At 34.2% G+C, this 26,921-nt stretch overlaps 1 protein-coding gene across 16 annotated transcripts in view; it reads right to left on the bottom strand.

Moving 5' to 3' along the window:
- The window catches only part of ROBO2 (roundabout guidance receptor 2), a 1,429,762-nt gene that overhangs the window by 137,288 nt on the left and 1,265,553 nt on the right, over positions 1 to 26,921 (bottom strand). For 11 of the 16 annotated variants that reach the window (XM_070455070.1, XM_070455067.1, XM_070455074.1 and 8 more), the window contains exons 6-7: positions 7,594 to 7,721; positions 2,816 to 2,827 (exon numbers count right to left, since the gene is read on the bottom strand). In XM_070455070.1, coding sequence (XP_070311171.1) covers positions 2,816 to 2,827; positions 7,594 to 7,721 — 140 coding nt within the window. The remainder of the gene's footprint in view (positions 1 to 2,815; positions 2,828 to 7,593; positions 7,722 to 26,921) is intronic. The other 5 variants (XM_070455068.1, XM_070455073.1, XM_070455079.1 and 2 more) reach the window with 1 other exon arrangement.

The raw sequence follows: 26,921 nt of genomic DNA on the forward strand, positions 1-26,921 counted from the left end.
TCTAGGAGTTTTATAGTTTCTGGTCTTACATTTAGATCTTTAATCCATTTTGAGTTTATTTTTGTGTATGGTGTTAGAAAGTGTTCTAATGAGATGGATGAAACTGGAGCCCATTATATAGAGCGAAGTAAGCCAGAAAGATAAAGACCATTACAGTATACTAACACATATATATGGAATTTAGAAAGATGGTAACGATAACCCTATATGCAAAACAGAAAAAGAGACTCAGATGTATAGAACAGACTTGTGGACTCTGGGAGAAGGCGAGGGTGGGATATTTCAAGAGTACAGCATTGAAACATGTATATTATCTAGGGTGAAACAGATCACCAGCCCAGGTTGGGTGCCTGAGACAAGTGCTTGGGCCTGGTGCACTGGGAAGACCCAGAGGGAGCGGGTGGAGAGGGAGGTGGGAGGGGGGACCGGGATGGGGAATACATGTAAATCCATGGCTAATTCATTTCAATGTATGACAAAAACTACTGTAATGATGTAAAGTAATTAGCCTCCAACTAATAAAAATAAATGGAAAAAAAATAAAAATAAAAATAAAAGCTTTAGACAGGAACTACCCACTGAATTTTCTCTAAATCTTATACATTTGGTACATATTTCTTCACATAGTTTATACTAGCATTGAAAGATGGATTCTCCTCTGCTTTCTATTTCATAGAATACTGCTTATGCTACTGCTAAGAGTTTCAAAGTTAAAAAACATTTAGTCTACTAACAAATATTAATAATGTAGTTTTCTAGCATTTGAGTATTTACTTGATTTAAATGCTAGATTTTTACTGGATTTGTATCTTTGAACCTTACAATAAAAGTTTCCATATCTATAATTCCTGAATTAAAATTGATGTAAAAAATTGATGCAAAGAAAAAGTAAGCTAATTTCCTCATTACCAGTCTTCTTTGGTGATCCAATAAAAGCATATCAAACACTCAGTTTCCCAAATTAATAATAGTTGTCAAATTTAAAGTATAGTTCTTCATCTCTCTGAACATTGTCATGTCATTCGGGAAAGATTTATGAAATGACAGACTTTCCCAGAATAAAGTACAATGTGTCAAGAAGCTATTCTTTAGTTCCTGTCCAATGGGAATTTAAGAAATCATTTCGAAAAAGAATAAAAACAGAAATAAATTTTGAATTGCCTTGTAGGTAACAAATACATCTAATACTCTGCATAGATCATATTTTCTAATCAATGTATTTTTTATTCAAGAGTTTTTATATATCAAAAATTATTAACATATTGTTCTATGTTTTGGGAACTTGCAAAATAATAAAGATCAAGTGGTCATGGTTTATTGGCATAAAACTTTTATATACAAAGATCTATAATTTAATGTGATTTTTCCTGTTAATTTGCAAAGTTGTTATTTTATTCTTTCCCATTTACTTCTTAATTTTCAATGTCATACCATAAATATGTAAACTTATCATTAATATGAATTCTTACAAATGCAAAAACTATAATATATTCCTTAACCTTCTAAAAGCATCAATTGTAAAAAGCATGATCAATTAAATAATGGTGTTTTAAGGAAAAAACACCTACAGTTTATGTTGAAATTGATGATAAGCCACAAGTATATTCCAGAAATATTGAAATGTGAAATAATATGTTTCAGAAACTAGAAATGTGTTAACCAATGTCTGACATACAAAACTTTTCACACATATGGTCAATCTTGAACTCAATTTATTCCTACATCAGTTCTGATAAGTAAGGACTTTTCTCTCAACTTAATATAGGAAGTGACTGGGGATTAGGAATGTTGAATAACTGACAAAGGAAGAACTGCCTGGAAATAGCAAAACAGAAATTCAGATTAGGAAGCCAAAGTTCTAGTATTTGCTATCTATATAAGAAGACATTACAGAACAATAATGTCTATGAATGTTTCAACCAATGCCGGAAAAAGGTTATGAGTCTGGATGACTATATACCAAATGCCAATAATGTCAAGCCAGTATATTAACGAAGCTTTTGAAGTTAGGTGAACCAGCTTTATAGCTCTGTCAAATTGAAAAACCTATTAAAGTACCTCTTGGTACATTAAAGAAGCAATCCATTTAAGCATATATCTATTTATTTACTTTTAACACAATTCCCAAGATTTTTTTTATTCAAACACATTTCTGGATAGGTTAAGCTAAACTTTAAAAGAAATGCAGAAAGTTTATTAAAAAATATTTTATCTTTGTTTAAAAATAATTACCACTTAACGCAAGCACAAGCTGTTAATTTCAGTTTTGCAAAGCCAAATGAAGAATGATATAGTCAAACAATTTTTCATGCCAAAGAACACAGATCATCACTCCCTATTCTTCTAGGTGTAAGCATGATTTACAATAACTTGAAGCATTCTACTAGTTTAAGTGGCATGCAGATAATAAGTGTGCAGCAGTAAAAAATACCCTTACAAAGCAGAGACTCCAAGCAGCTTAAAACGTAAGTGCATAAAATGTATTTTATTTTAACAAATATCAAACATAAAGATTTGATTCACACAAGAAAACTGAAGTGTCATTTTCTCAAGAAAAGTTAGCAGTATATAATATTCACCATTCACATATTCTTTTACATGAAAATTTTACCTATTAATTGCAAAGTAGTAAAAAGTAACTACGTGGTTTAGTAAAGTGATGAAAAAGTCAGAAGCAACTTTTCAGCAAACAGTCCCTCAAGTAATATTTTAACAGGGGTGAACAAATGTATTTCAATCTGTCATATCCTAATATGTATGAGCTATGAAGCATTGTACAAAGCCATGCGAAATGGATAGAAGGATGGCTACTTACCCACAGGGCGAGCTGTAGACATTACAATGGTGTGGTGAGAACATAAAAAAGAAATTAAAAAAAAAAGAAAGAAAAGAAAATTATCAGAATGCATGATGTGTAATGTTACATTTAAGTATGGACAGTAGGGTGATTTCTAGTGTCATTATTCAAGTATGAACAGGATGTCCTAGCTTGATAAAAACTGAACATTATAAATAGAAGTCTAAGAAAACAATTACTTTGCATGCTGAGATTAACTCTAAGCAGTTTGACAGATATTATACATGAGGTCTTATCACCATCATCACTTACTACAGTTATTATTTCAAAGATCTTTTTAAACAGCCTTGTGTTATCCCAAAGTTAAGAACCTGATGAATATAACCATTCAAGTCACAGACTAGCAAATGTCATGTCAGTAAAAGAAGGCCTCACTGTCTGATTTAAATAGCAATTGGATTTTAAGCATGGTTAGTCAGAACCATTACAGGGACTACAGAAAAAGCCCCTGACGCTGCTTTTCAGCCAGTAATAAGTTAAGATCACATCACTTTTCATCCGTGGACAGGGTGGATGAAAATATAACAAATAGGTTGGAACATCCTTAGAGATTTCAACTGAGTAGCTCTCTAACCACGGTTAAGCTATTTTCTCTTTTTGGCAGAGGGCAGGAAACAATGACTGACAAATTGATTCTTGTTCACACTGAGAATGGCTTTCAAACTGCTGCTTCAACAAATTATTATTTTTTATTATTCCATAACTTTCAATCACTAAAATCAGTTGAAATAGGCTACCCCTTTATAAATGCACGGAAATGGAAAGAGACCCACATGGGCTTAATAATACTTTCTTTAAAAAGAATATTGCCAAATCAATTTAGATAGTAAACCACTTTGTATGAAAGCAATAGACAAATATAAAACATATGGCCTCATTATTCAAAGGAAGAAGAAATCAATTCAGTAGCATTTGAACTTTTACGAAAACTTACATTTCAAAATATAAATTTATTCAACAAACAGTGCTTCACTCATATCCCAGTGGATAAAGCTCTAGTGCAAACACAGTGTAACCCTCAAACCTATGAATAGTTTTGTCTTGATGTCTTCTTGGGCATGGTGAGACAGATACAGCCATTGAAACCATATTTACAGACATTCATTCACTCACTCAACAAATACATCATAATTCTAGCTCTGTGGAATCTTTGAAACTGTACTGGAACTCTTCTCTACAAGATTCATGATCTTAGACACAATTATTATTTAATTATTTAAATATTATTTAATTATTATTCACAATTAAAAGGGGGAAGATCATTCAAAGAAGAATAAAGCAATTATAGCAACTGAATGGAAATTCAGCTTGGTGAAAGTTCAGCTTGGTGAAACTCTGGTGTGTCCTAGAGTCTTTAGGGGATTTACTACAGCAAGAGGAAGAAAGTACGCTCAACTATACACAATAATTTCTTTTTTTGGAGGGACACACAACAATAACAACTAAGAACACGACAACAGACTAACATAATAAAGTTGTGCCATATTCTAACAAATAAGAGTTTTCAGTTTTGCAAATGTGTAGTAGAAAAAGAACTTAGTTTCTCATTTTTTAATTTTATTTTTCAGGTGCCAATTTAAGCTGCATCTGAAACATCATGTTTCCTTTAGAAACAAAAAGGCATTTTGAGTCTAAAGAGAGAAAAGGAAAAAAAAATATGGTAAGAAATCATGTTTTAAAGAAAGAAAATACATTTCTGTTTTATTTAGTCTCGGGTAATTCCAAGAAAATTAGAACTTTATTGCTCTAGAAATAGTTTTTGAAATAGTTCTGGTTTTCCCAATGAAGGCTTGTTTAGGCATAGCCCATTTAAGCAATTAAAAAAATGGGAAAAACGTGTTTACAAATATGCAGTTTGTGTTCATTTATTTTGGAGCCACGTTAAAAAGTTCTATCAGATCATGAATTACTTGATAAGAATATAAATATAAGGAGGCTTAATGTTGTCTAGAAGTATTTCTTTCTAATTTTATGTTTGCCCAGTCAGCAAAGAGAACTACTTGCTATTAAGTTTAATTTAATCACCATATTTCTGAAGTGGAAAACAACTGAGTAAGTCTGTTTGAGATTTTGATTATGAAACTTTCTTTCTTTCTTTTTCTTTTCCAAAATTGGATTAAGTAAATATCATGATAAAATTTCAGCAGAAACATCACAATAAATCTTATTGTCTTTGTCATAAAGCAACATTTCATCCTGGGGAAAAAAAAGAAAAAAAAAAAAAAAACCCAGCAGGTGGATGTTTTCAAAATCAGCAAATTATACTAAACTGTGTCCTTGCATTAAATGGATGAAAATGGATGCAGCCTCTTTGGTCAGTTGACCCTGTTCTGATAAAACAATCCAGAGAAGGGCTGAACATTTCATTTACATGCATAGAAAAATGAGTGTAAAAAACTAAGCTGCAGATAATATATTTTTTTTTTCCTGTTAACCTCTTAGCATGAGAAATCCCAACCGCTTTTCCTAATGGTTTTTAAACAATTTTTACTCCACAGTCTATTATGGGGATTTTAATTCTTTAACCCTGTTTTTGACACATCAGTTAGATGAAAATAAATACCAAATAGATTAAACTCTCTAATGCATCTTTAGGACACACATCAGGGGAGAAATCATTAAGGTTTGCTGCTTTTAAAAAAACAAAGTCTTATTGAAAAGAAACTCTTTCTATTTGTTTTGTACATTAGCTTCAAACATTCATTGAGGAGGAGCATGCTTTGCTAAATGAAATAGTAAACCTGAAACTTTCAACAAATTATGAAAATAATTAGCTGGGGAAGTATCTTAAAGCAAACAGACCACTTCAAATCTCATTCATCCAAACATTCAAGTATAAAAGGAACCCTCTTGCTTCTATAAACAAACAACTCCTCACATTTCTCACCATTTGTTTAGTCAGCAAATATTTTTTGACTAGAACATTTCTTGGTTAGTTGTTTATTTTTTCCACTTACTTCAAAAAAAGTAAACAAACAATCTTTGGGGGAAATACGGTCAGGTGAGTTGCTTTTGCAAAGTGCTGACTAGATAAAAGCAAACAAATATATACATATATATCATCACCTACCAGAAAATATAGGTTAACCATAGTGAAGAGGCTTACAAAGACTTTCAGATTTTGCTCATATATTACCAGTATATATATGTTCAGTTGGTGTATGATCATAGCTTTTTAAAGAAACAAAAATATTTTTAAGCAACTGGCTTGCCAATTTTGTTTAAATTTATTATGGATCTAAGTCCAACCTAGAATGTCTGGATGGAGGAAAATGAATTAAGTGGAAGAGGAACAGAGTGACTGAGAAGTTTGGAAATCACCAATATTTTTCTAGGTATCCAGAATCATCTAGACATTCAGAATGTCTCCTAATAGTTTACTGGAGGAAGATAAGTTTTTTGTTTTTGTTTTTAAATGATATGATGCCCAAATAATGTATGTTAGCTGCTCAGTCATGCCTGACTCTCTGCGACCCCTGGCTCCTCTGCCCATGGAATTTTCCAGGCAAGAATACTGGAGTGGGTTACCATTTCCTCCTCCAGGGGATCTTCCCCACTTAGGGTTTGAACCCGGGTCTCCTGCCTTGCAGGCAGATTCTTTACCATCTGAGCCACAGGGAAAGCCCACATCATACATCCTGTAAAAATCATTTTTCTTACCAGAGAGAAGACCAGTCTGAGAATCCCTCACATACTTCTTGCCAATCCAAATTCTTCCAAGCCTTTCACCTAATCTTGTGTAAACTGCGAGTAAAACTGCACAAGGCTGGGGTCTGACTAGACAAAGTGAAATACAACTGAGAGACAGGGATGTAAACTTGCAGTCAGACTTCTTTACTGAGGGTGATGGAAGGAGGAGGCATCAGTTGAGGGATGAGAGGCTGAAAGACTAAGCAACGGATGCACTTGCCTGTCCTGTAAGTCCCGTGAGTATAAACAATGCCATGGGTGATATCTACTTGGCAAGTAAGTGTACATGTACTATTTGGTACTTTGGGCTATATAGTTTACTCCTGTGGATCAACATGCACCACCAGGAAGATGCTTAATTCATTCTAGCTCACTGTAGGGTTAAATAATGCTTTCTTTCCCTTACAAGCAATGGCAGGGAGTCTAGAAATGGAAATGATTCCATGACTGAGAAAGTGCATGACACCCAGAAAGTGAAAGTTATTACAGGAGCAGCACTGACTATTTCAATTATTTAAGGCCAACTAACTTCACAAATCACTCTCTAAATCAGATTTCCTCAATGTGGGAGCTCCTTTGTATCCATTTTTCACCTTTGGAAGCAGTGTTGGTTTTCTTTTTTTTTTTCAGATTGCTTTTTGAATGCTGAAATCAAAAAGAATTTCAAAAAAATTGTCTCCTAGCATAAAGTGACAATCTAGTAAACAGAAAACTGAGTATCTTTGAACCTAGTGACATTTAAAGCTGTAATTAGATCAAAACAATGGAAACACAAAAGATTAGTGTAAATCTTTTCTATTTTTAAGATTTAATTTTAAACTGTTAGCTGTTATTTATTAAATAAAAATCACTTCAAATGCACATCCTTTCAAATCCAAATTTGAAAGTAATTTTATTTCAATTAAAAATTGAGAGGACACAAAATCCAGGCATTTTATGTACTAATAAAACAGTGCAAGCTATTGTTTTGATTATGAGTTCACGTACCAATTTAACTGAATATTAGTCTGCTAGTTCAATGATATTTCACACCTTAAGTCTCTTACCTCGGACGGTGAGGGTAGCGGAAGCTTCTACTTTTCCAACCCGATTCTCAGCGATACACGTGTACGTGCCTTCATCTGTGCTCACTGCCTTTTTAATTCTCAGTGTATAGTCGTCTTTGATGTCATACCTGTGTAGAATATGGATTGGATTTATTCAATAAGATTGGTTGCATTTAGACAACACAGTATTCACCATCATTTTTCTCTTTTATACTGTATTTCACCTAAAATAAAACACACACACACACATTCAGTCATAAAGTATAACTACTTTGATTAAAGGTCTTGCTAAAAAGATCAGTAACTTCATATCTGATCTCTAGCTGTTTATCAATTACCTATAATTTAGGTATCTATACAACTCTGACTGCATCAAAACCATCAACAGCATTATTAATACTTTGGCTTTTTCTAATAGATCTTAGTATAATAATAGTGTATGTTTCAGTTTCTTGGTGAGTTATATTTTTTAAGTTATACTATCTTCAAACATATGATTTATTTTTAGGCACCATGAATATAATAGAGCTGAAATATATTAAAGAAGAAAATTCTCTTATTTGTTGGCAAACTGACTAAAGGGACTTTGGCTAAAATAATTAAGAAGGGGTGACCCTTTTTTAAATTAGTGACATTAACATGTAAAACATCAACATGACTTCGAGTGACTTCTGGAAATGCACACCCTCAGCTCTTTAACAAACACTTATTTTCACACTTCTACTCTTTAACAAGTACACTGACATACTAGTTCAGAAAAAAATTCTAAAAATTTTAACATGAATTTTTAAGAGCTTGCATATGAATATGCTCCTATTAGATTCAAAGAAATTATTCAAATAAAGAAGGTATCTTTACATTCTTATCTGCTTTTTCTTCTTGATTTTCACTGATGGTCTTTGCTATTTCACACACACAATTTTGCAATAGCTTCTAGTTGATCACACTGTTTTGCCCATCATCACCACACTGTTACAGCTATACTTCCAAAATATTACTTTACTTGGTTCTAGCTGATCACAACTAACTGACTTTCTATTGCTTCAAGGACCAAGAAACATTTTAGGCTTTCAATGAAGGCTATTATAATTAGATTTCTTCTACTTCCAGCTTCAGCTAAAAGAATAAAACAGCTTATCATGATTTCAAGTTGAGGCATGGACCTAATAAAAGTTCTGTCTCTGAACAGCAATGTTTATGAACCAAGCATGACAACTAAACTCAACAATCCTTGCTCCTTCAGCCTCCATCCTCCAGTTGTGGCGGTTCCTTTTCTGTCTGCATGTTTTGGGTTAAACTTCCACTGATTTACAATGTCATAAGTCATGAGGGAAGCCTTATTATCCATCACTCCTGTTTGAAGCTATCCATTACCGCACTAGAAAACTATGATTATTCTCTCCGCAAAACAAAACAAGCAAAAACCCACCACGAACCCCCAGAAAGCAAGCAAACAAACAAACAAACAAAAAGATTGCTACACCAATCACTTTGCACTTGCTCACATTTCGTATTGTCTATTTTGATAAAGGTGAGATCCTGTATGCTTCACTCACTGCTACAGCCACAGTCCCAACATAGAGCTTTTAACTTCCAAGAGCATAACCAAGTGGTTAAGAGAAGACTTTGGTTTTTCAGACTTTCTGATGATCTATCCAACTTCTTGCTCACTTTCTTTTACCCACTTGGCCTTTTCCCCCTTGCTTAACATAACTACCCAATTATCACTGTCTCTCTGTACTTCTCATAATTTCAGGGAATGCCCTTCCCTGCAGCGTTCATTGCTGATCATTCTTAGAGACTTTCAAGATAGCCCAGATATTCACTCAAAGATGTCTTCCTGTCCAAACAATGTAAAGTAGTTCTCTGCTCATCAGTTACTTTCTAAAATTATTTTTAGTTGTTTTTATTCGTTTTCATATTTTTGTTACATTTAGTACTTTTCATCTTCACTGAATATACCTCTATCAAGCTTTTGCTTGCTTGTTTATTGCCTTCCTAGTTTTCAAGAGCACATATGCTCCATGAAAACAATAACTGGTTCTCTCTTGTTCCAAACTATATACCTTGAACCCAAGCAAATAGCACCTGACATCTTGGATATGCTCAATGAATGCTTATTGAGTGTATCATGAACCATCCAAAAAATGCTTAAAATTCTTCAGTAGTTCTTTCATAGCATAAACTAAAAGGTAAATTAATATGAAATACAGAACTCTATTATATCAAGAAACAAAATAATGTTATTAGTTTTATATGTCAGCAATTCTGAAGTGTAGGTTAAATCAAATAAAATATTACTAAATGTTAACACTCAGAAAACTTAATGCATAAATGCTACTATGGAGGTAGAGTTAAAGGAGTCAGCAAATCCTGACCAGCAATCTAGACATTTGAGCTACATACTATCATTATAAATTTCTGTACATAAATTAGTAACATGAAAAACAAAGCTCTTTGCACTAAAATAAATGAAATAATTCTAGAAGACTATTTTAAACAAATGTGAAGACTACAGGAGAACCAAGTAAAATTTTGTTCAATTCTTTTGAGTATATTAAAATTATTTCAGCAACTAGAGTGGTTTTAATTACATGTATTATTAAAACAATAATAATAAAATGTATTTGCATTATGTTATTAAATATACTTTTTAATATATTCTCATAACAATTTTGGTAGGTAAGGAATAAAGCTACTATATCCTATTTAGAAAATTAGACAATTTAGGCATATAAACTTCAACCAGAAATTATATAGTTTATTTACACTTTTATAAAATATGGCATAATAGAACCTGGAATATAATGTTCAGCTTTACTCCCTACATATCAAGAAGGGAATTATAGACATAAAAATTGAAAAGGTGACATAGGTGGACTTGAACTCTTCATGTGTAAAAATAATAACTTCAAAAAATACTATTTAAGACTAGAAAACCATGAAGAATACGAATCTGTGAACATGGAAATACTTAGAAAAATCCCCAAGTATCAATATTAAAGAATAATTCTTGAAGCTGAAATAAAAGACCTTTAGGATAAGAGGGGGGACAGGATGTTTAATTATGAAAATATAAGAGAATACATGGATACTGGTTATTCCTAGAAACCAGCAGATTATAAATTCTGAGACACAGGGAAAAATTGAAAAGTTATTGTATCTAGTATAATGGCCTCATTTTAAGATTATAAAAATAACACTTTGTTATTCAGAGTCTAGGAATTCATTGGTAGCAAAAGTTTAGACCATATTAAATACTAACTCTCCTGGCACATTCTTCATCAACTATATTACAGTGGTTACAAATTTCAACGAAGTATAAAGATTCATTTTTTAAAAAGTCTTGATAAATGATTCTATAGAGGGAAATTAAAAGGATATACTACCCAAATGGCAGCTGCTCCCACAAAATTGAGTTATTACTAGAATTTCAAGCCTCGTGGTATGAGTACAGAAATTTACGCTAGATACTGTAAAATCCTAATTTCAGTGTGCTCATTTGTGGACTGAAATCTGTATGAAAGCAAGTGTGTGTGTGTGTGTGTGTGTGTGTGTGTGTGTGTGTGTGTCTTTTGGTTCACTAATGTTTTAAAATTATTGAAATAACTGATATTTAAAAATTTGACACTTTCACATAGAAATTTGGATTTCAAGGTCTGTCTTCCTCCAAAGTACACACTTCTTCATGGTCATAAAAGTGCCTCTGGGGATCTAATTCAACTGGACAACTGGAGCCAGTGCTGCTCCTTCCAGCATGACTGAACCACTGTGCCCGTCTGAAGCCTGAGCCCTGACCAGACCCACAACCCAGGAGACTGAAGCATGTCACGGTACCTTTGTCAGTGTCCACAGTAAGATGCATCTCAGGTCAGAGAAATATAAACGTATAGTCGTGATCAAATCAGCTCTTACCTCCAAAAATTTCAGGTATGTGAGGGTTGGTTTTGAAGAAATTATGTGTAAGTTGCTTCAAAACCCAGAAAGAAGTAAACATTCGGCTCATTGCTACTTTCACATTTAGGCAATCTGAGGCAAAATATGATAAAAGTTTCCTTTCCCAAGACCACACATGTGGAGACAGTTATAGTCGGGGGGAAAACTGTCATGAGCATCTACTACCAGTCTCTGCTTTCTCTAACAGGTCACGATGTCTCTGAGACAATAATTTGCCTCCTAAAAGTACATGTTTCACAAGCAATTAGACGTCAAATATTTCCACAGGTCCAATAACCGTGACCTTATTTCTTTTATTTCTTTCTGGTAATAGTAATCTCATTGATGCTTTACACTATTTGATTGGATAACTGGGGAAATATTAATTTTCTCCTAGAGAGCAAATATTACTAATATAAATTATTATAAATAACAGATCCTTATATTTAAAGAGACCTTTACAGTTTACAGCTGAGATTCATGTAAGATTTCACAACAATAAATGACTTAGAGAAAATGCCATTTTATAAAAGAAGATACTGAGATTGTGGTCTCGAGTTATAAATAGATTGAAATCGATGTCCTGTGCATCAGTGTCCATCCATTTTTCTAACATAGAGTAACACCTTTTTCATTTGATGTGTGTGTTTACGGCTCTGTGAGGATGGGCTTTGGGCAGGTGTGTATTTCTGCATCAGACTCTGTGTTCAGAGTCACAAAAACTCCAGAAAGTAACTTTTATCAATATTTTTTTCTATTACTTTAAAACCAACTGTAATCATAGGAGGTTCACAAATGCATTTCCCAAAATATATACACTTTAAAATTACTGTTTTATTAAACAATCTAATGTAGCTAAAATTTTCTGATTTGCTCTTAGCCTTCTTTACATTGCTGTTGTTTTGTTTCTAAGTCATATCTGACTCTTTTGCAATCCTATCGGCTGTAGCCCGCTAGGCTCCTCTGTCCATGGGTTTCCCAGGCAAGACTTCAGGAGTACGTTGCCATTTCCTTCTCCAGAGCTTCTTCCCGACCCAAGGATCAAACCTGTGTCTCCTCCAATCTCCTGCATGGGATTTTTTTTTTTTTTTTACCACAGAGCTACCTGGGAAGCCCCTTCTTTACATAGTGGAGAATAAATTTGTAGCAACCAGAGCATACTTTGGTATAAAAGAGCTAGTTTTTAGATATGATCAGCACGTAGGAGGTATTTTCTGACTTTAATTAAAAATAAGAAAAAAAGAAACATGAAAAAAAAAACTTTACTGATGAGGAAGTCCTAACAGAAACTGGGTGATTCTGATTGTGAAATATGCCAGTCTCAGACTTGTATAAATGCAGTCATTGTTGCCACGTTTGATTAATGACAGTGGTACAATCATGTGCTGACAGTCCCCGATATAAAGATATCTTTTTTTTTTTCCTGATATGAAACACTGCTGAAAAATGTAACCCAATCATATCTGGCCCCTGGACATCATGTGCTATCATCACTGTACTGTCAATTGAGATTGATTGGTAACCAGCTGTCACAAAGTGGGAAAAGAAGCTCTGGTTTTTGTCCTGTTCCCCCCCCCACCCCCCCACCCCCGCAAAAGAAAAAACAAGAGAAAAAGAGAACTGAATTGTGTCAAACCACTACCATCTGTTCTGCTAAATAATAAACAAAGCAAAATAAATTTATTTTAATACTTAAAACAATAGTTTGTATGCAAGGTTATGTTTGTGTGTGATCTTACATTGAATGAATATTCTTGAAAGTGTGTCAAAAGAGAAAATATTATTGATTTTTAATAAATGAAGTACCTTCTTAAAGTATTCTAAAATCACTTCCAAATTTAAATAAAAGTATCTCTCTTATTTCTTCCTGCTAAAGAAACCTTCTTGCACAACCAGTGGGAAGATTTCCTATACATTTAAATTTACTTTGAAAATACCAAAAAAGGATTTTGAAAACTGGCAATATTTTACAACATAACTACATGTTAAGCATTTCTCATACTTTGCAATCCCCAATGTACCTTAGGCTTCTAGAGTAGGAACTTCTAATGATTTTCTGGCTTTTATGAATATAATTAAGATAATATAGGGACCACCTCCTCCAAATCTTACACAATGGGCTACAGAATTTGGGAAGAGAAAAGACAAAAGGAACTACATTTTCTGTTACAAACTGGAATTCTACTATGTTCAGTTCAAGTCCTTGCATCTCATTGCCTTGTTTGAATTATGAGGGCTCTGCACTAATAAAACTTCCTGAATGACCGTTCTCATCTCAAAAGCACCTTTGTTTTTCAAGAAGGAAATTTATTTTCTCAGCATTTTTAGTTTTTGAAATCACCTACTACTCCTTATTATAAGATGTCTGGCTTCAATTCTAGAATGAGTGTTTTGAATTAGCACTTATAATTTTATTACATATCTGCTTTATTCATCATTAAGTTGGCCAATTGTAAAAACTATGAATTGAACCAGGAAATATTTAATGTCTACAGAAGTAAATGATTCTTTCCTTTTAGGGAGACTTGAAAAGTTTGTTTTCAATTTTCAAAATACTTGCACTCAATCAAAAGAGCTGAAGATCACCTGACACCTTTTAGATTCTTTCAGAAAATAAAGAAACGTCTGCAAAAATAGGTATTCTGTTATTCCAAATTCAATGAAAATTTAACTATGGGGCTTTACTATGATAATGTTATTGCCTTGTTAAGATAAAGTCTACTGCCTTGTTTTCAACAAAAGAATTTTTATGATAAAAAAATCACTCACTAATCTAATGGAATCATTCACTAATAATTAGTCATACCGATCAACTGATCAATATCACTATACAGATCAGAGTGAACATGGAGATGCAGCCAATTAGAACTCAGTGATATTTTTCAATTGCTCAAAAGAGTACATATCAGAATCTCACAACTTCTCAAAGCATTCATTTATAAAACAAACCTTCTTGGAGAAATTTACGTCTTTTGCTTCTTTCACACTTGGCAGTTGAAAAAAGGAAAAGTGTTTCAATTTCCCTCTCTCTGCTCACAATTTTTCGAAGAAAATCCTTCCACAGACTATACGTGAAACTAACGTAAGCACTTCTTGGTAGCCTAGATCCCAGGTGATATTTTCTTAATCTATAATATTTAAAGTGTGTCCTAAAGTCGAGCCTTTAAATCACAAGTGAGAGCTGGGACCCTGAAATGAACACAATAAGCCATTATTTTGCTGGCAAAGAGGTATCAAGTGAAGTTGTCTGTACGTGATAGCCTATGAGGGTCACCTTCTTCTTTTTATCTACAATTATAAGGCAGGCTAATGTTTAAAGTTTGGGTGAACGAAACTTGATTCTTTCAGGTTTTGTAAGGACGACTGAGCAGAGCACTTAAGAGCAGTATGAAGAACAGATATCTTTTAAAAATTACAATTCACATAACATTCATTGGGGAAGGAATGAAAACAAGATTTTCAGATTAGACTTGTTGGGAAATTGTAGAGAAAAGTGGTCCCCAAGGAGAACTTACTGTTCTCTTCTGGAAGCTTATACTGAAAGCTAAAAAGAAACTTGAAATATGATGCCATTCTGACACTGTCTTCATTAACCAAACAATATTTTATCCTTTTATTTTTTGCTTTCCATAAGTGCTACCCTTATCATCATCATCTTAACCAAAGCTGGCTCCACCCTTGTGAGCCTGACCCACCAGTGGAAAACACCTCTTCTAGGCTCTCTTTAGTGACTACAAATTTTAGTTTCTTGCAACTAAAAAGCTAAGAAGAAAGAAGCAAACAAAAAAAGATAAAAGATATCGAAAATACCCATAAGAATATAACTACAGTTGACTTAACAAAAAGCATATTTCAGACCATAGGATAACTTGGCCTGAACTACAAGGCCTTGAATGACTGCCAGGGATCCCAGACACTGACCATCTTGGAACCAGAGCCCCACTTTGGAGATGGGGCAATTAAATCAAACTACAGCCGAGTCCTTCCACAAAGGCCAAAGCACCCTGCTCATCCCAAGCTAAAAGTCCTCCAAGTTTGAATCACTGAAGCTATGGCTGTCTGTTGAGTGTTCCTGTCTCTTCCATCTTCACCTACGGCAGACCTTGAAGACTCCAACAATTAATTCTCTTGGCAAACCTGTGACACTTGTGAAATTCACAGCCTGATATCCTTGATCTCCATCCAAGTTTCCATATTTTCCTGTCATCTTATTCTTTCATTTTTACCTCCTCCGCAGTGAGTTTTGTCTCCTCTGATATAACCCCTCATCATTTTTTTTTTCTGTGGCCCTCTTCACAAAATTTTTCACTGCGCCTTCTGAACTATCTGTTTGCTGACTAGTAAAACTTTCTTATATTCTTTCTTTCTCAGATTCTCACCTTCACCTCCATGCATTAATGGAAATCTGGCTGTCTTCTGTGGGTCTGTGTATGGATGGAGGAAAAGAGAAAGTGAGAATATCTTCCAGCCATTCCAAATAATTACCCAGAGCCTGAGTTACTAAAAACATAATTTTTTTTTGAAAGAGTTAATATCCTCAAAACAAGAAAAACAAAATTTTAAAAGCGAAACAAAAAGCCTTGTCCTAATGAACAGCAAGCCTGTTATCCAGTTTTCAAATGGAATCTTTAGAATTTCTAGTTGACAAACATGACATTTAATCAGGACCTACTTCCTAGGGCTGTTGTAAGGATTAAATGAGTTCATACACTCAGAGCGTTGAGACCTGAACCTGGCATATGGAAAATGCCCAATAGATGTCATGTAAGATTTCCCACGGTTGCCCATCACTTCTCTCATGTCTGCTCTTCTCATGCCTCCATCTCCCTTTGCCATTGTCTCATGGCAAGATTCTGGAATTTGTTCTCAATTTGAATGGCTCTGCCTTTGAAATCTGAAGTTCAGATATCTGATTCTGTTAAAATTTTAGATGACTCCTACTCTATTAATTAGCTTACAAACTGAAGCTCCTCCTCCATATCTATCACGCCTTCATATTAACACTTTTATTGGCCCACTGCCTTTTGGTTGTATTTGCCTAGGATAACCTCTATTATGTATTGATACTGGGCTTCCCAGGTGGCACTAGTGGTAAAGAACCCTCCTGCCAATGCAGGAGACATAAGAGACATGGGTTTGATCACTGGGTTGGGAAGATTCCCCTGGAGGAGGACATGGCAACCCACTTCAGTATTCATGCCTGGAGAATCCCATGGACAGAGGAGCCGCAAAGAGTCAGACACTACTGAAGTGACTTAGCATATGCATGCATAATAGTATATGTATGTAAAGGTATGTATCAAATCATGTACTTGTCTTTCCACACTCATACAATTAAGTTCAAAACATTCTAGAGACATTGGGATTTTCATTTGGTTCATAATATCAGAAAGGTATGTTTAATTATTTTCAAGATTATCCTTAATACTCAACTATTATTGTGATAATTTTTCACTAACCATTAGCAGGCTATTAAAATAATATCTGCAACACCTTAAGTGCATTGCTTTTAAACACTTTTTTAAATATTGCAGGTATTATTTTAACTAATTAGAACAGAAACCTTCAGAGTAAAAAGTACAAATATATCACAATTAATGACAGCATTTGGAACAACTGGAGTGGTGAAATTGGTTAAATTATCCTTCAATTTGAAAATAATTATTTTATTGGCATAAATGCACTTAAGACAATTTGGTTTTACAATAGGACTGGAAACTGCAACATCAGGTTTGGAGAATTGATATACCTCACAGTTGTGTGTTTGGTTAGAAACTAACCTTAACTTCATGTCCTTTTAGAAAAGGATTTTAGAGATTAAATCCAAGAGTCCACAGAGTCACAGCTCAGACCAAACTTTTTGATGAGCAGCTCCCCCTCTTCTTGTGCCCTTCTGAGTTGGGAATGAACTCTCTGCAGTAAGGACTGCAAGTCTGGGATAAAACAGACTTTCAAATTTGCCATCTACTTAGTGTCCTTGCAGTCTGAACATATTCCTTCATTGGTATTCACTAGGCACAGGAAAGATTTCTACATCATCAGAGAGACGTTCATTTTGAGCAGTGCTATAGAAGGATCGAAAGGCTTTCTCTCTTGCCTTCTGCCAACAGAAACCTCCTTGTGAAATGTGAATATGGAATAATTAAAAAATTTAACTTAATGACATAGGAGCACTTATCACCAAATGTGTCACAAAACTTGTGGTTTGGTAGGTCTAATGAAAAAGGTTGAGACATTTCTCTAATTAAGCTACTAAACTAGTTTTATCAATTCAGCAACTATTTAATGAGGAAAAATATAAAGAAAAATTCCCCGCCTCATATATTCTAGAAAATATGCAAAACTATACATGCATTCAAGTCATTAGTGAACCGAAGGGTTTTCCTGTGTTCAGAGATGACATGCTTATGTCAAATCCAATCATGGTATCTGCTGTCCATCTCACTGGTGTAACCTTCATAGTTAAGGCAATAAGAAAAGACTATTATCTTTGGAATCTATTTCTTTGAACTATATTCTATTATTTTTGTCTTGACATTAGAAACAAAAATAAAAATTGTATAAAATAGCATTGAGATGAGCAATGGAGATTCATTGCTAAATGATTCTCCACTAAATCAAGTTGTTCAGCCTCAGCACTACTGACATTTTGGGCAGACTTTTCTTTGCTGGGCATAATAACAGGACGTTCAGCAGCATTCTTAGTGGTGTTGGTGGTTTAGTCGCTAAATCGTGTCTTACTCTTTGTGATCCCATGGACTATAGCCTGCCAGGTTCCTCTGTCCTTGGGATTTCTCAGGCAAGAATACCACAGTGCGTTACCATTTTCTTCTCCAGGGGATCTTCCTGGCCCAAGGATCGAACCAGGGTCTCCTGTATTGCAAGCAGATTCTTTACTAACTGAGCCACCATGTAAGCCTCTCCCAACTAGCTCACAGTAGCACCTAATCCCTCAAATGTAGCAACCAAAAGTGCCTTCAGACATCGTCAAATGTCCCTCTGAGAAAGGAAGAAGTCTAATTGGTCCCAACTGAGAAGTACTGTACTACAATGAATGGGTATTTGGTGAGCCCCACATGTTAGATGTTGGGCTGGATACTTGAGATAAGGTTGAGATAAATATGCGAAGAGAGTTGGGAAGTCCAGGAGAAGAGAAACAATTACAATAATGATATCAGAGAGACCTGAGAGTGGACTCCAGCTCTGCCAACCATGGATCCAGTGACCTTGAGTGTGTAGTTCATCGGCTATAAGCTTTAGCATCCTCCTTTGTGAAAAGAGGAGATCCATATTTCGAGACTGTTGGAAAGATGAATCATGTGTAACAATGTATAACAACTTAACATGAAGTGAGTGGGACCTCAAAAATTATACTTTTTGTTATCGTAATATAATTTTCTTTAAAAACAAATCATCTTAGTATAGTAGTTAAAGGGAGTGGACTTTAGGGCTAAAGTGCTTGAATTTAAATTTCTGTTGCCACTGAAATTTGCTCCTCAGATATTTCAACTGTAAAATAAAGACAGTATAAAAATACCTTTTTCATGAAGCAGTTGTGATAATTGTTCAGTTACTTGCATGTAAAGCATCTGTAAACATTAACTTCTACTCCCATAATCAATTTTAAGACATACATCTTTCATATTTTAAATCTCTGAAATTAGAAATCATCTACCAGCATTACTATGAACAAAGCTAGTGGAGGTGATGGAATTTAGCTGAATTATTTAAAATCCTAAAAGATGGTGCTGTAAAAGTGCTGCACTAGAGATGACATATAGTTGATTTGGCAATTTTTTTTCTCCTTAACTCAGAGAAAAGATACTCTTGGATCTCACAAATATGTCTAACTTGTATTCAGTTACATATACTATTATATATGATTAAAAGTATTTCGATTAAATCTTTTAACTTATTATTCATCCAGGCACCCAATGGTGTAAATTTCAGTATTACTTTTAACTTCTTTTTTTCCCCATGAACCCTGACATAGTATCAATTTCTAATTTAAAAAAACAATACTTTTCTTTTTACTGCCTCTTGCACTAATATCCATGTTTGTATATTCACAAGAAATACCCCAATGTACCCACTAAACTACCTTTTTAACAACTTCCTACCCAAAAGGCCTATGCCCAAACTTTCTCTATTCCAAGTTACACTACATATAAATGCAAATATCAATTTTCTTAGCATAGATACAAGAAGGTATCTCTATTCACTGTGCTGAGTGAATCCCCATTTCACAGTGTGTTTAGTATAAACACTACAGTTGGAATTAGAAGCTTTCATAATAAAGCCTCAACTAACCTTGCTAGCCTTAAGTTCCACTCCACTACCCTCCAGGGACACCGAACCACTAATTGTTGGCCTATACTTCCACCACCAAAGATTTTTCATCTTGTGTCCACCTCCTGGAATAGTCTTCTTTCCACTTATAGAAATTCTATTTTTCCTTTCAGAGCCATCTCTAGTGTCACATGGGAATATAGAAGCTTTTATTTTCTGAAACCCTAAAGCGTCTTGTACATCACAGTCTGTATATAATTTTCCTTATTTAATAATTAATGTTTTTTATATCTCATACATTCCTCTAAAATTCTTACCTTCCTTCTCAAATTCTTGAGAGAAAACTCATTTTTTTATGCTAGGTCTCAACACTAGAAATGTTTGATTAATGTCTAAGGTTACTTTTGAAATAATTCATGGAAATATAATATTTTATTAGTCTACCTTGAAGATTTTCATTATTCCTTTGAGGTAATTGATATCTTACTATAAATTATGTTCAAAGTATTTTCTTTCACATTCTTTATGAAATCTTTCAAAGAAAGGTAAAGGTTCTGATTGACATTTTTGTTTCTGTTAAATGTGCTATAAATATTTGGACAAAATTATTAGAAAATATGACCTAGTAAATGGATTATTTATAGTTACTATTGAACTTTTTATAACAAATATTATATGTTGTACGAATTACAATAACGCAGAATACTCAATCAGGTATTCTTTATAAAGATGCCAAATGCCTATATTTGATGAAATGAGTTTAAAGATATTATAATAACCTCTGTAATTGTGACAGTTATGCTCATAAGAATAACTAGCAAAATTTCTGCACTGAGATTTTGTCACAAGGCTATTCCATAGATCTACATGATTGGTCAATCACCCTTTAAGAAGAAACTTCAAGTACTTTAATTTACTGGGAAAGGTTCAGTGTGTCCCAATCACAACTCCCCCTGCCTAAATATGTTTTTTTAGGATGAAGCTCCAATGAGTTAATACTAAATACCAACTAAAATAGATTTCACTAGAAATTGTTTCTTTTGTAGTAGATTCTTACATGCTTTGGAAGCATTCTTTTATCTCTTATCCTTGGCAGCTGTATCTTTTTCACACACTAACAAAGATATAATCCTCATTTATCTTGTCACCGTAATACTGGGTTTCAATTTATTATTTTTTTTCCCCTTTTCTCTTTCAATTCATACCAGTTAACTTGAATATCTAGGTCAAGCAGCAACCTTCCCAAAGGGACAATTATAAGAAGTAAAATATATCCATGGGATTCCTGGTGGCTCAAAGGTAAAGAATCTGCCTGCAATGTAGAGATGCAGGTTTGACCCCTGGCTTGGGAAGATCCCCTGGAGTGTGGCAACCCACTCCAGTAGCCTCGTCTTTGGAATCCCGTGGTCAGAGGGGTCTGCGGGGCTACAGTCATAGGATTGCGAAGAGCTGGACGCAACTGAAGCAGCTGAGTACACCTGCACATATATGTATATAAACATGTGCTTATATATGTTTCCCTACAAACATACATGTTTGTAGGAAATACAATATCTGGAACCCAGTTCAGCCTTTCAATTTATAACTGCTCATGGAACTGTCGATAATCAAGTATTACCAAGAAAATATTCAAAAATACTCTTAGTAAATTCAAAAGTGGCCTAAGGATGAAAAGATGAGTCAAATTATCAGGCCCAAGATGAAGTCATATTCCAGTATTTATCCTTCACTCATGCTATTTAATTCACCTGGAAGCATTTCTTTAGCTTCTGATGTGCTTCTTGTTACTTAATTTTTTTCCCCTAGATACACTGTTCAGAAGAGCATGGATATATTAATTTAAAATATTCTTTTGAGAATAAAGATGGATATAACTTTCAATTGGTGGTAGAAAACAGTACATTTTTTGAAGATAAATTTATTTGATATAATGAAATTATTGCTTATAAGTACTATTACAATGAAGAGTATAAAATCTTTGTTATGTACTTTACTACACAGATATATTTTGTGACTCTGATGAAAGTGACACTTCTAAATGCTTCAAGTATTTACCAAGCTCTATTTTTCTAATCTTCAGTCCCAATGGAAAATGGACAAAAGTTGTTCCCATCCAGTGCCCCAAAGTAGTGATCAAGAGTGTAGATTTTAGAGCCAGAAATCCTTGATCCTCATTAGGCCTCATTTTTCTCATTTGCAATATTGGGAGAATAACAATATTTATATCACATCCTGAAGGTAAGTGTATTAACGTAAAATGCCTAAAGTAGGCCTGATATAGAATAAACACTAAGTAGATATAATTTATTATTATATTTATGAGAAAAGAAAATACAATTAAAAACAACTCTTTTGAATCAGTACTAGGCTTTTTAAATAAAGTCTAATAAGCTCTTTAAATAAAGTTTTTAAATAGACTATTTAGATAAGAATTCAGGCAGGGTCAAAAACAATTTTGGATTAAAAAAAGTCCATTTACACATAGAAATCTGAGAAGACACATGCAAAACATAAAAAGTAGGTGTCATTGATAATGGGTATAAAATTGATTTTAACATTTCTTTCGGCTCATTCATTTCAAATCTTAGGGAATTTTTCCTACATAAAAGTATTAGCATACTTTCCAAATTGTTCTGCATTGTTGCTATTCATGCAGTCAGACCATTTCAGAATTTAAAAGTTCTGCAGAAGTCATCCTGGGCAACCCACACATTTTGTATCTACACATGTGTCTTAATTTGAAAAGCCCATGGAGTGATTAACTCATCTAAGTGATTCTAACCACAAATCGTCTTCTAAAGTCAAGGATCATAAAGTCAATTATAGAACTCTTTTCTTTTTACATGTTATTAAAGTAACAGCCCAGGTATGAGAAAGTGTGTCTCTAATAATGTGTCCAGTATACCCACCCTTGGGATACGGTGTGATGTGATGACTACCTCCTGGTAAGCCTCTGGCCTGTCCTCCTGTTTGGGCTAAGGTCCCGACCTCAGCCTAGCTGAATGCTCTAACGTGCCACACTCTGATGGAAGCAGCACGCTTGCTGTGGCTCCGGGCGAGATACCACTCACATGCCAATGACAGGTGGCACTCAGGCAGTCCTTTTGCTCTGCAAACTGGCACATGGTCTTGGCTCTGCCCTCACACATCGCAGGAGCTGCCAGTAAATGGAGAGCAGAGCATCTCTGACTTCAAGGCATTTCTTCTTCCAAGTGTGTCCCAGCTTGTTAGCTGACCACTGGCCAGAACCCAAATTGCATGCCAGTTCCCGCATTGTCCTTGAGCAGAAATTCACAACAGATGGGCCAGTGTGGTCACAGGATGAGATAACTTGCACTCCCCACCCTAGGTGGCAATTAGTTTTGTGTTAACAGCAACTATTAGCACCTATTTGATGAAAACACAGAAAAAGGTACCATGTTCGCATCCCTTTGAAAATTGTTAATTAATTCTATTTATAAATAAAATCTGTATTTTCAGCTTCCAAGGAGGAAATCTTGACTCGGTCCAGTTTAGATTTTCAAAGCACCAGGACATTTTCCATGTGGGTTATGAAACTGGTCTAAAAGCTATTCTCAACAGTAATGCTATATAGCATTCCTATAAAGTCATTCATAATACAGTGATTCTAACCAATTACCTAAGATTTTATCTAGAATGTAAAATTTTTAAGCAGCTCAATTCCATAAACAATTCATAATCACATAATTAGAGTTCATTAGTTTAACATACAGGTTTCATGTTGGATAGATTCTAAGTCAAGTGCTGTCAAATCAAGACATGCACATATTAATGTGTGTCTCTGGAAACAACTTTAACTTCTTATGCCACATCCCTCAAATGGAAGTATTATTATGTTGGGACAATATGGTTTAAAATAATGAAAGTAATATATACAAAAATTATTTAGAAGAATGTATGGCAAATAGTAAGTCTTGCTTTTATCATTACATGATCTTCTTACAAAGATTGTAAAAAATGGTGGTTTCCTTATTATCAGCAGACAAATGGTACCAGGTAATGTGCAAAATATGCATCAGATGTCTAATTGCACTGGGGCTAGAATATAATATCTGAACCATGTTTAGTCTCCCAAAAGTAGAGAAAGGGTAGCAACTTGTAAGCTTGGCAAACTGGATGGTAAAAGTTATAAATAAATCTAATACAATTTAAAAGCAAATGTGATATATCTTAAATCAATAATATTTCATGTGTTTCTATGGAAATCCATCAGCAAGAGAGTGGAGAATGTGTAATTATTCTATGAAATCATTTTATGTATTATTTTTAAAAATTAACTATCTTTTCTTTGTAGTTATCTATGTAACTAATAAACACCATCGATCAGTTGGATTTATAAAAACGGAGATACCTGTTACATGAACCCACTGTACAATGTTTCCAGTACTCTGAATTAGTTATATTATTTAATAACCCTTTGAGGCAGAATGGATGGCATAATTATTCACCCTGTACAAATGAGTCAAAGCATAGGTCAATCATTAGTCCCATTACATTGCTCATCTGTATCTTTAGGATATAAAACACAAAGAGTTTAAATAGCTTCTTCAAGGTTACACTCCTAGTTAGTGGTAGAGAAATCTGTTGAACATCCTTTCCAGAACATGTGAGTATAACTAAAGGGATAAATGATCAAACAGTGTCAGAACAAGGCTAAAATCCAACATCCCTGACAATGACCTAAATATTCTTTATGTTACTGGTAGTTGCATTAAAAGATCCCACAATAATGGTCCAGACAGTTCTAATTCTTCTCTTTCCAAGCAGAAACGGCAAAGACATCTGTATAGCTGAAAAATCATAGAATTCTCATTTACACTTTTCCTTGTATTTCTGAATCTTAGGGATTAGTCTTTTTCTCTTTTTTTACAAAAGCTATGTACAATATTTATTAACATTGCTTTTCTCTTGCTTTCAGTTTTTTTTTTTTTTCTTTTTCTTTTTGAAAACCACTTTAATTGACCAATCTTGACCAACCAGCCTAATCAGCGTGGTTATTTATCATTAGCCCAAATTACCACATGTCCTTGAAACACACACTGTATGTGAAGAAGGCTGATCTCCTCAGCAGGGTAGCTTAGCACCTGTTCGGCATCTCTGCATCCCAGAAGCACATGCTCTAAACAATGGAGCTTCCAAACAATTAATATAAGAACATTTTCCAGGGCTAAGCAAAAAGAGCCACTGACTGTAAAAATGCCACAAAAGGGGAATTATAAGTGGTTCTGTACAGTTCCTTTTCTTAAGGAATTATGTTTTTATGTGAATCTCACATTTCATGGACCTAAGAACTCAAAAGTCTCCTTTAAAATACACTCGCACTTTAGAGAAAGGAATTTGTCAGTGGGTTCAGGAAAACTGATAGAATTTTGCATTATATATCTTGAAACTCTTTTTTCTCTAGTCCCTTTTCTATTTTTATGAAATATTCATGAACTATAACCACTATAGGCAAGCCATCAACTGCATTTACAATTCTCAGGGATACATAAGAAAGCAAATGACATTTTTTTTAATGTGACAAAAATAACTGACACTATGAACATTCCTATCTCTACTCTGTATCCTCATTGAGGAAGTTAGTATCACTCTAGAGTTAGTGTTGAAAATAAATAAAAATGAATTAAAATATCTTGGAACTAACTAGTGGTGATATACTGATATATGACTGATGCAAGATATTAAACATCCTGTTTACCATTCTTTAAAAGCTTGCTTAATAATTATCTGAAATACAAGCTCTAATGACAAGCTTAGATAAGAAAATTTAGTTAATTAATCAAACTACTTACCCAAATGCAGTGAAGAGGTATTTTTATTCTCTTCACAAATATTAAACTCTTGGTATATATCAATTTTATTGTGATATCCTTGGTTGTGAATATATAGCATTATGTTTATTTTATATTAATACATGCTATTTCTCATAAAGCTTCAGCATATGTATATTTTCTACATTGCAAAATATACACTATTCCTATGTATGCTATGATGGACCATGACAGAAAATGGAACATTCCCCAATATGAGCAATTTCTATCACAAGAAACACTTTGTGAAAAGATGTATTGAAGGAATCTGATCACCAAGAGTACTTGGTTTGCCTGGAAGAAAAAGATGCAGCACCCAAGAAAGACACTACAACTACTTTGGTTTTAACTTTCATTAATGTTTTAGAATGTGAATACTTTCCTACATCACTCAGTTTGATCAACATAAAATAAAATAAAAAAATCAGTAATCGTATACTTACCTTGCTTTAAAGTGACTTGCTTTTTACAGACTATCAGTGGGCATTATAAATACAACAGGTACTTAACAACATAGGCAAAACTTAAAGTGCTTCTTCTACTATTTCAATTACACTTTGGAAAAAACTGTGCTTTTAAAACACTTACTCATTATGAACTACAGAATGTCTTTCCCTTTATTTCATCATTCTGTTCTCCCTACCCATTTTATTTTCACAGTGGTGTGTAGAATTCTCGTGCCTAATAAATGAGCTGGTGTCAGCTTAGTTAAGCACATATATATTGAGAGTCTCTGGAGTAAAAGATATTGATACTTAGCACAATCACAAAAAAAGTAATGACCTCCTTTTTCTTCCTGAAACTTTCAACTGTGAAAACAGTAGTATCTTAGGATGTTTCTGCGAGTGTGGCTGAACAAGACCGTGTGGTGCTTTCCAGGGATATCTTCTTCCATATCCTCTGCTTTAGGTCCTCTCTGAAGTACCAAGGTAAGCACCAAGTAATGCACATTTCATGAGCTGTTTTACAGATGCTAGAACTACCACCAAATGGGGGATGTGAACTGCCCTTCTTCGCCTGGATTTTTAAAATGCTCTACAGAAACCCTTGCAGGAGCTCCAGGCTTTTTAAGGCAGGAGCCTTGCAAGGCCCTGAAGAAAAACTTTCTCTGCTCCTAACTCCCATGTTTCGGTTTGTCTGGAGCACAGGGGTAATGCAAGTGATGAACGTTTTAACAGGAGCTTATATAAAATGAGGGCTTCCCTGGTGGCGCAGACAGAAAAGAATCCTCCTGCAATGCAGGAGAGCTGGGTTTGATCCTTCGCTTGGGAA

The sequence above is a fragment of the Odocoileus virginianus genome, chromosome 25 (genome assembly GCF_023699985.2).
Source record: "Odocoileus virginianus isolate 20LAN1187 ecotype Illinois chromosome 25, Ovbor_1.2, whole genome shotgun sequence".
Lineage (NCBI taxonomy): Eukaryota > Metazoa > Chordata > Mammalia > Artiodactyla > Cervidae > Odocoileus > Odocoileus virginianus.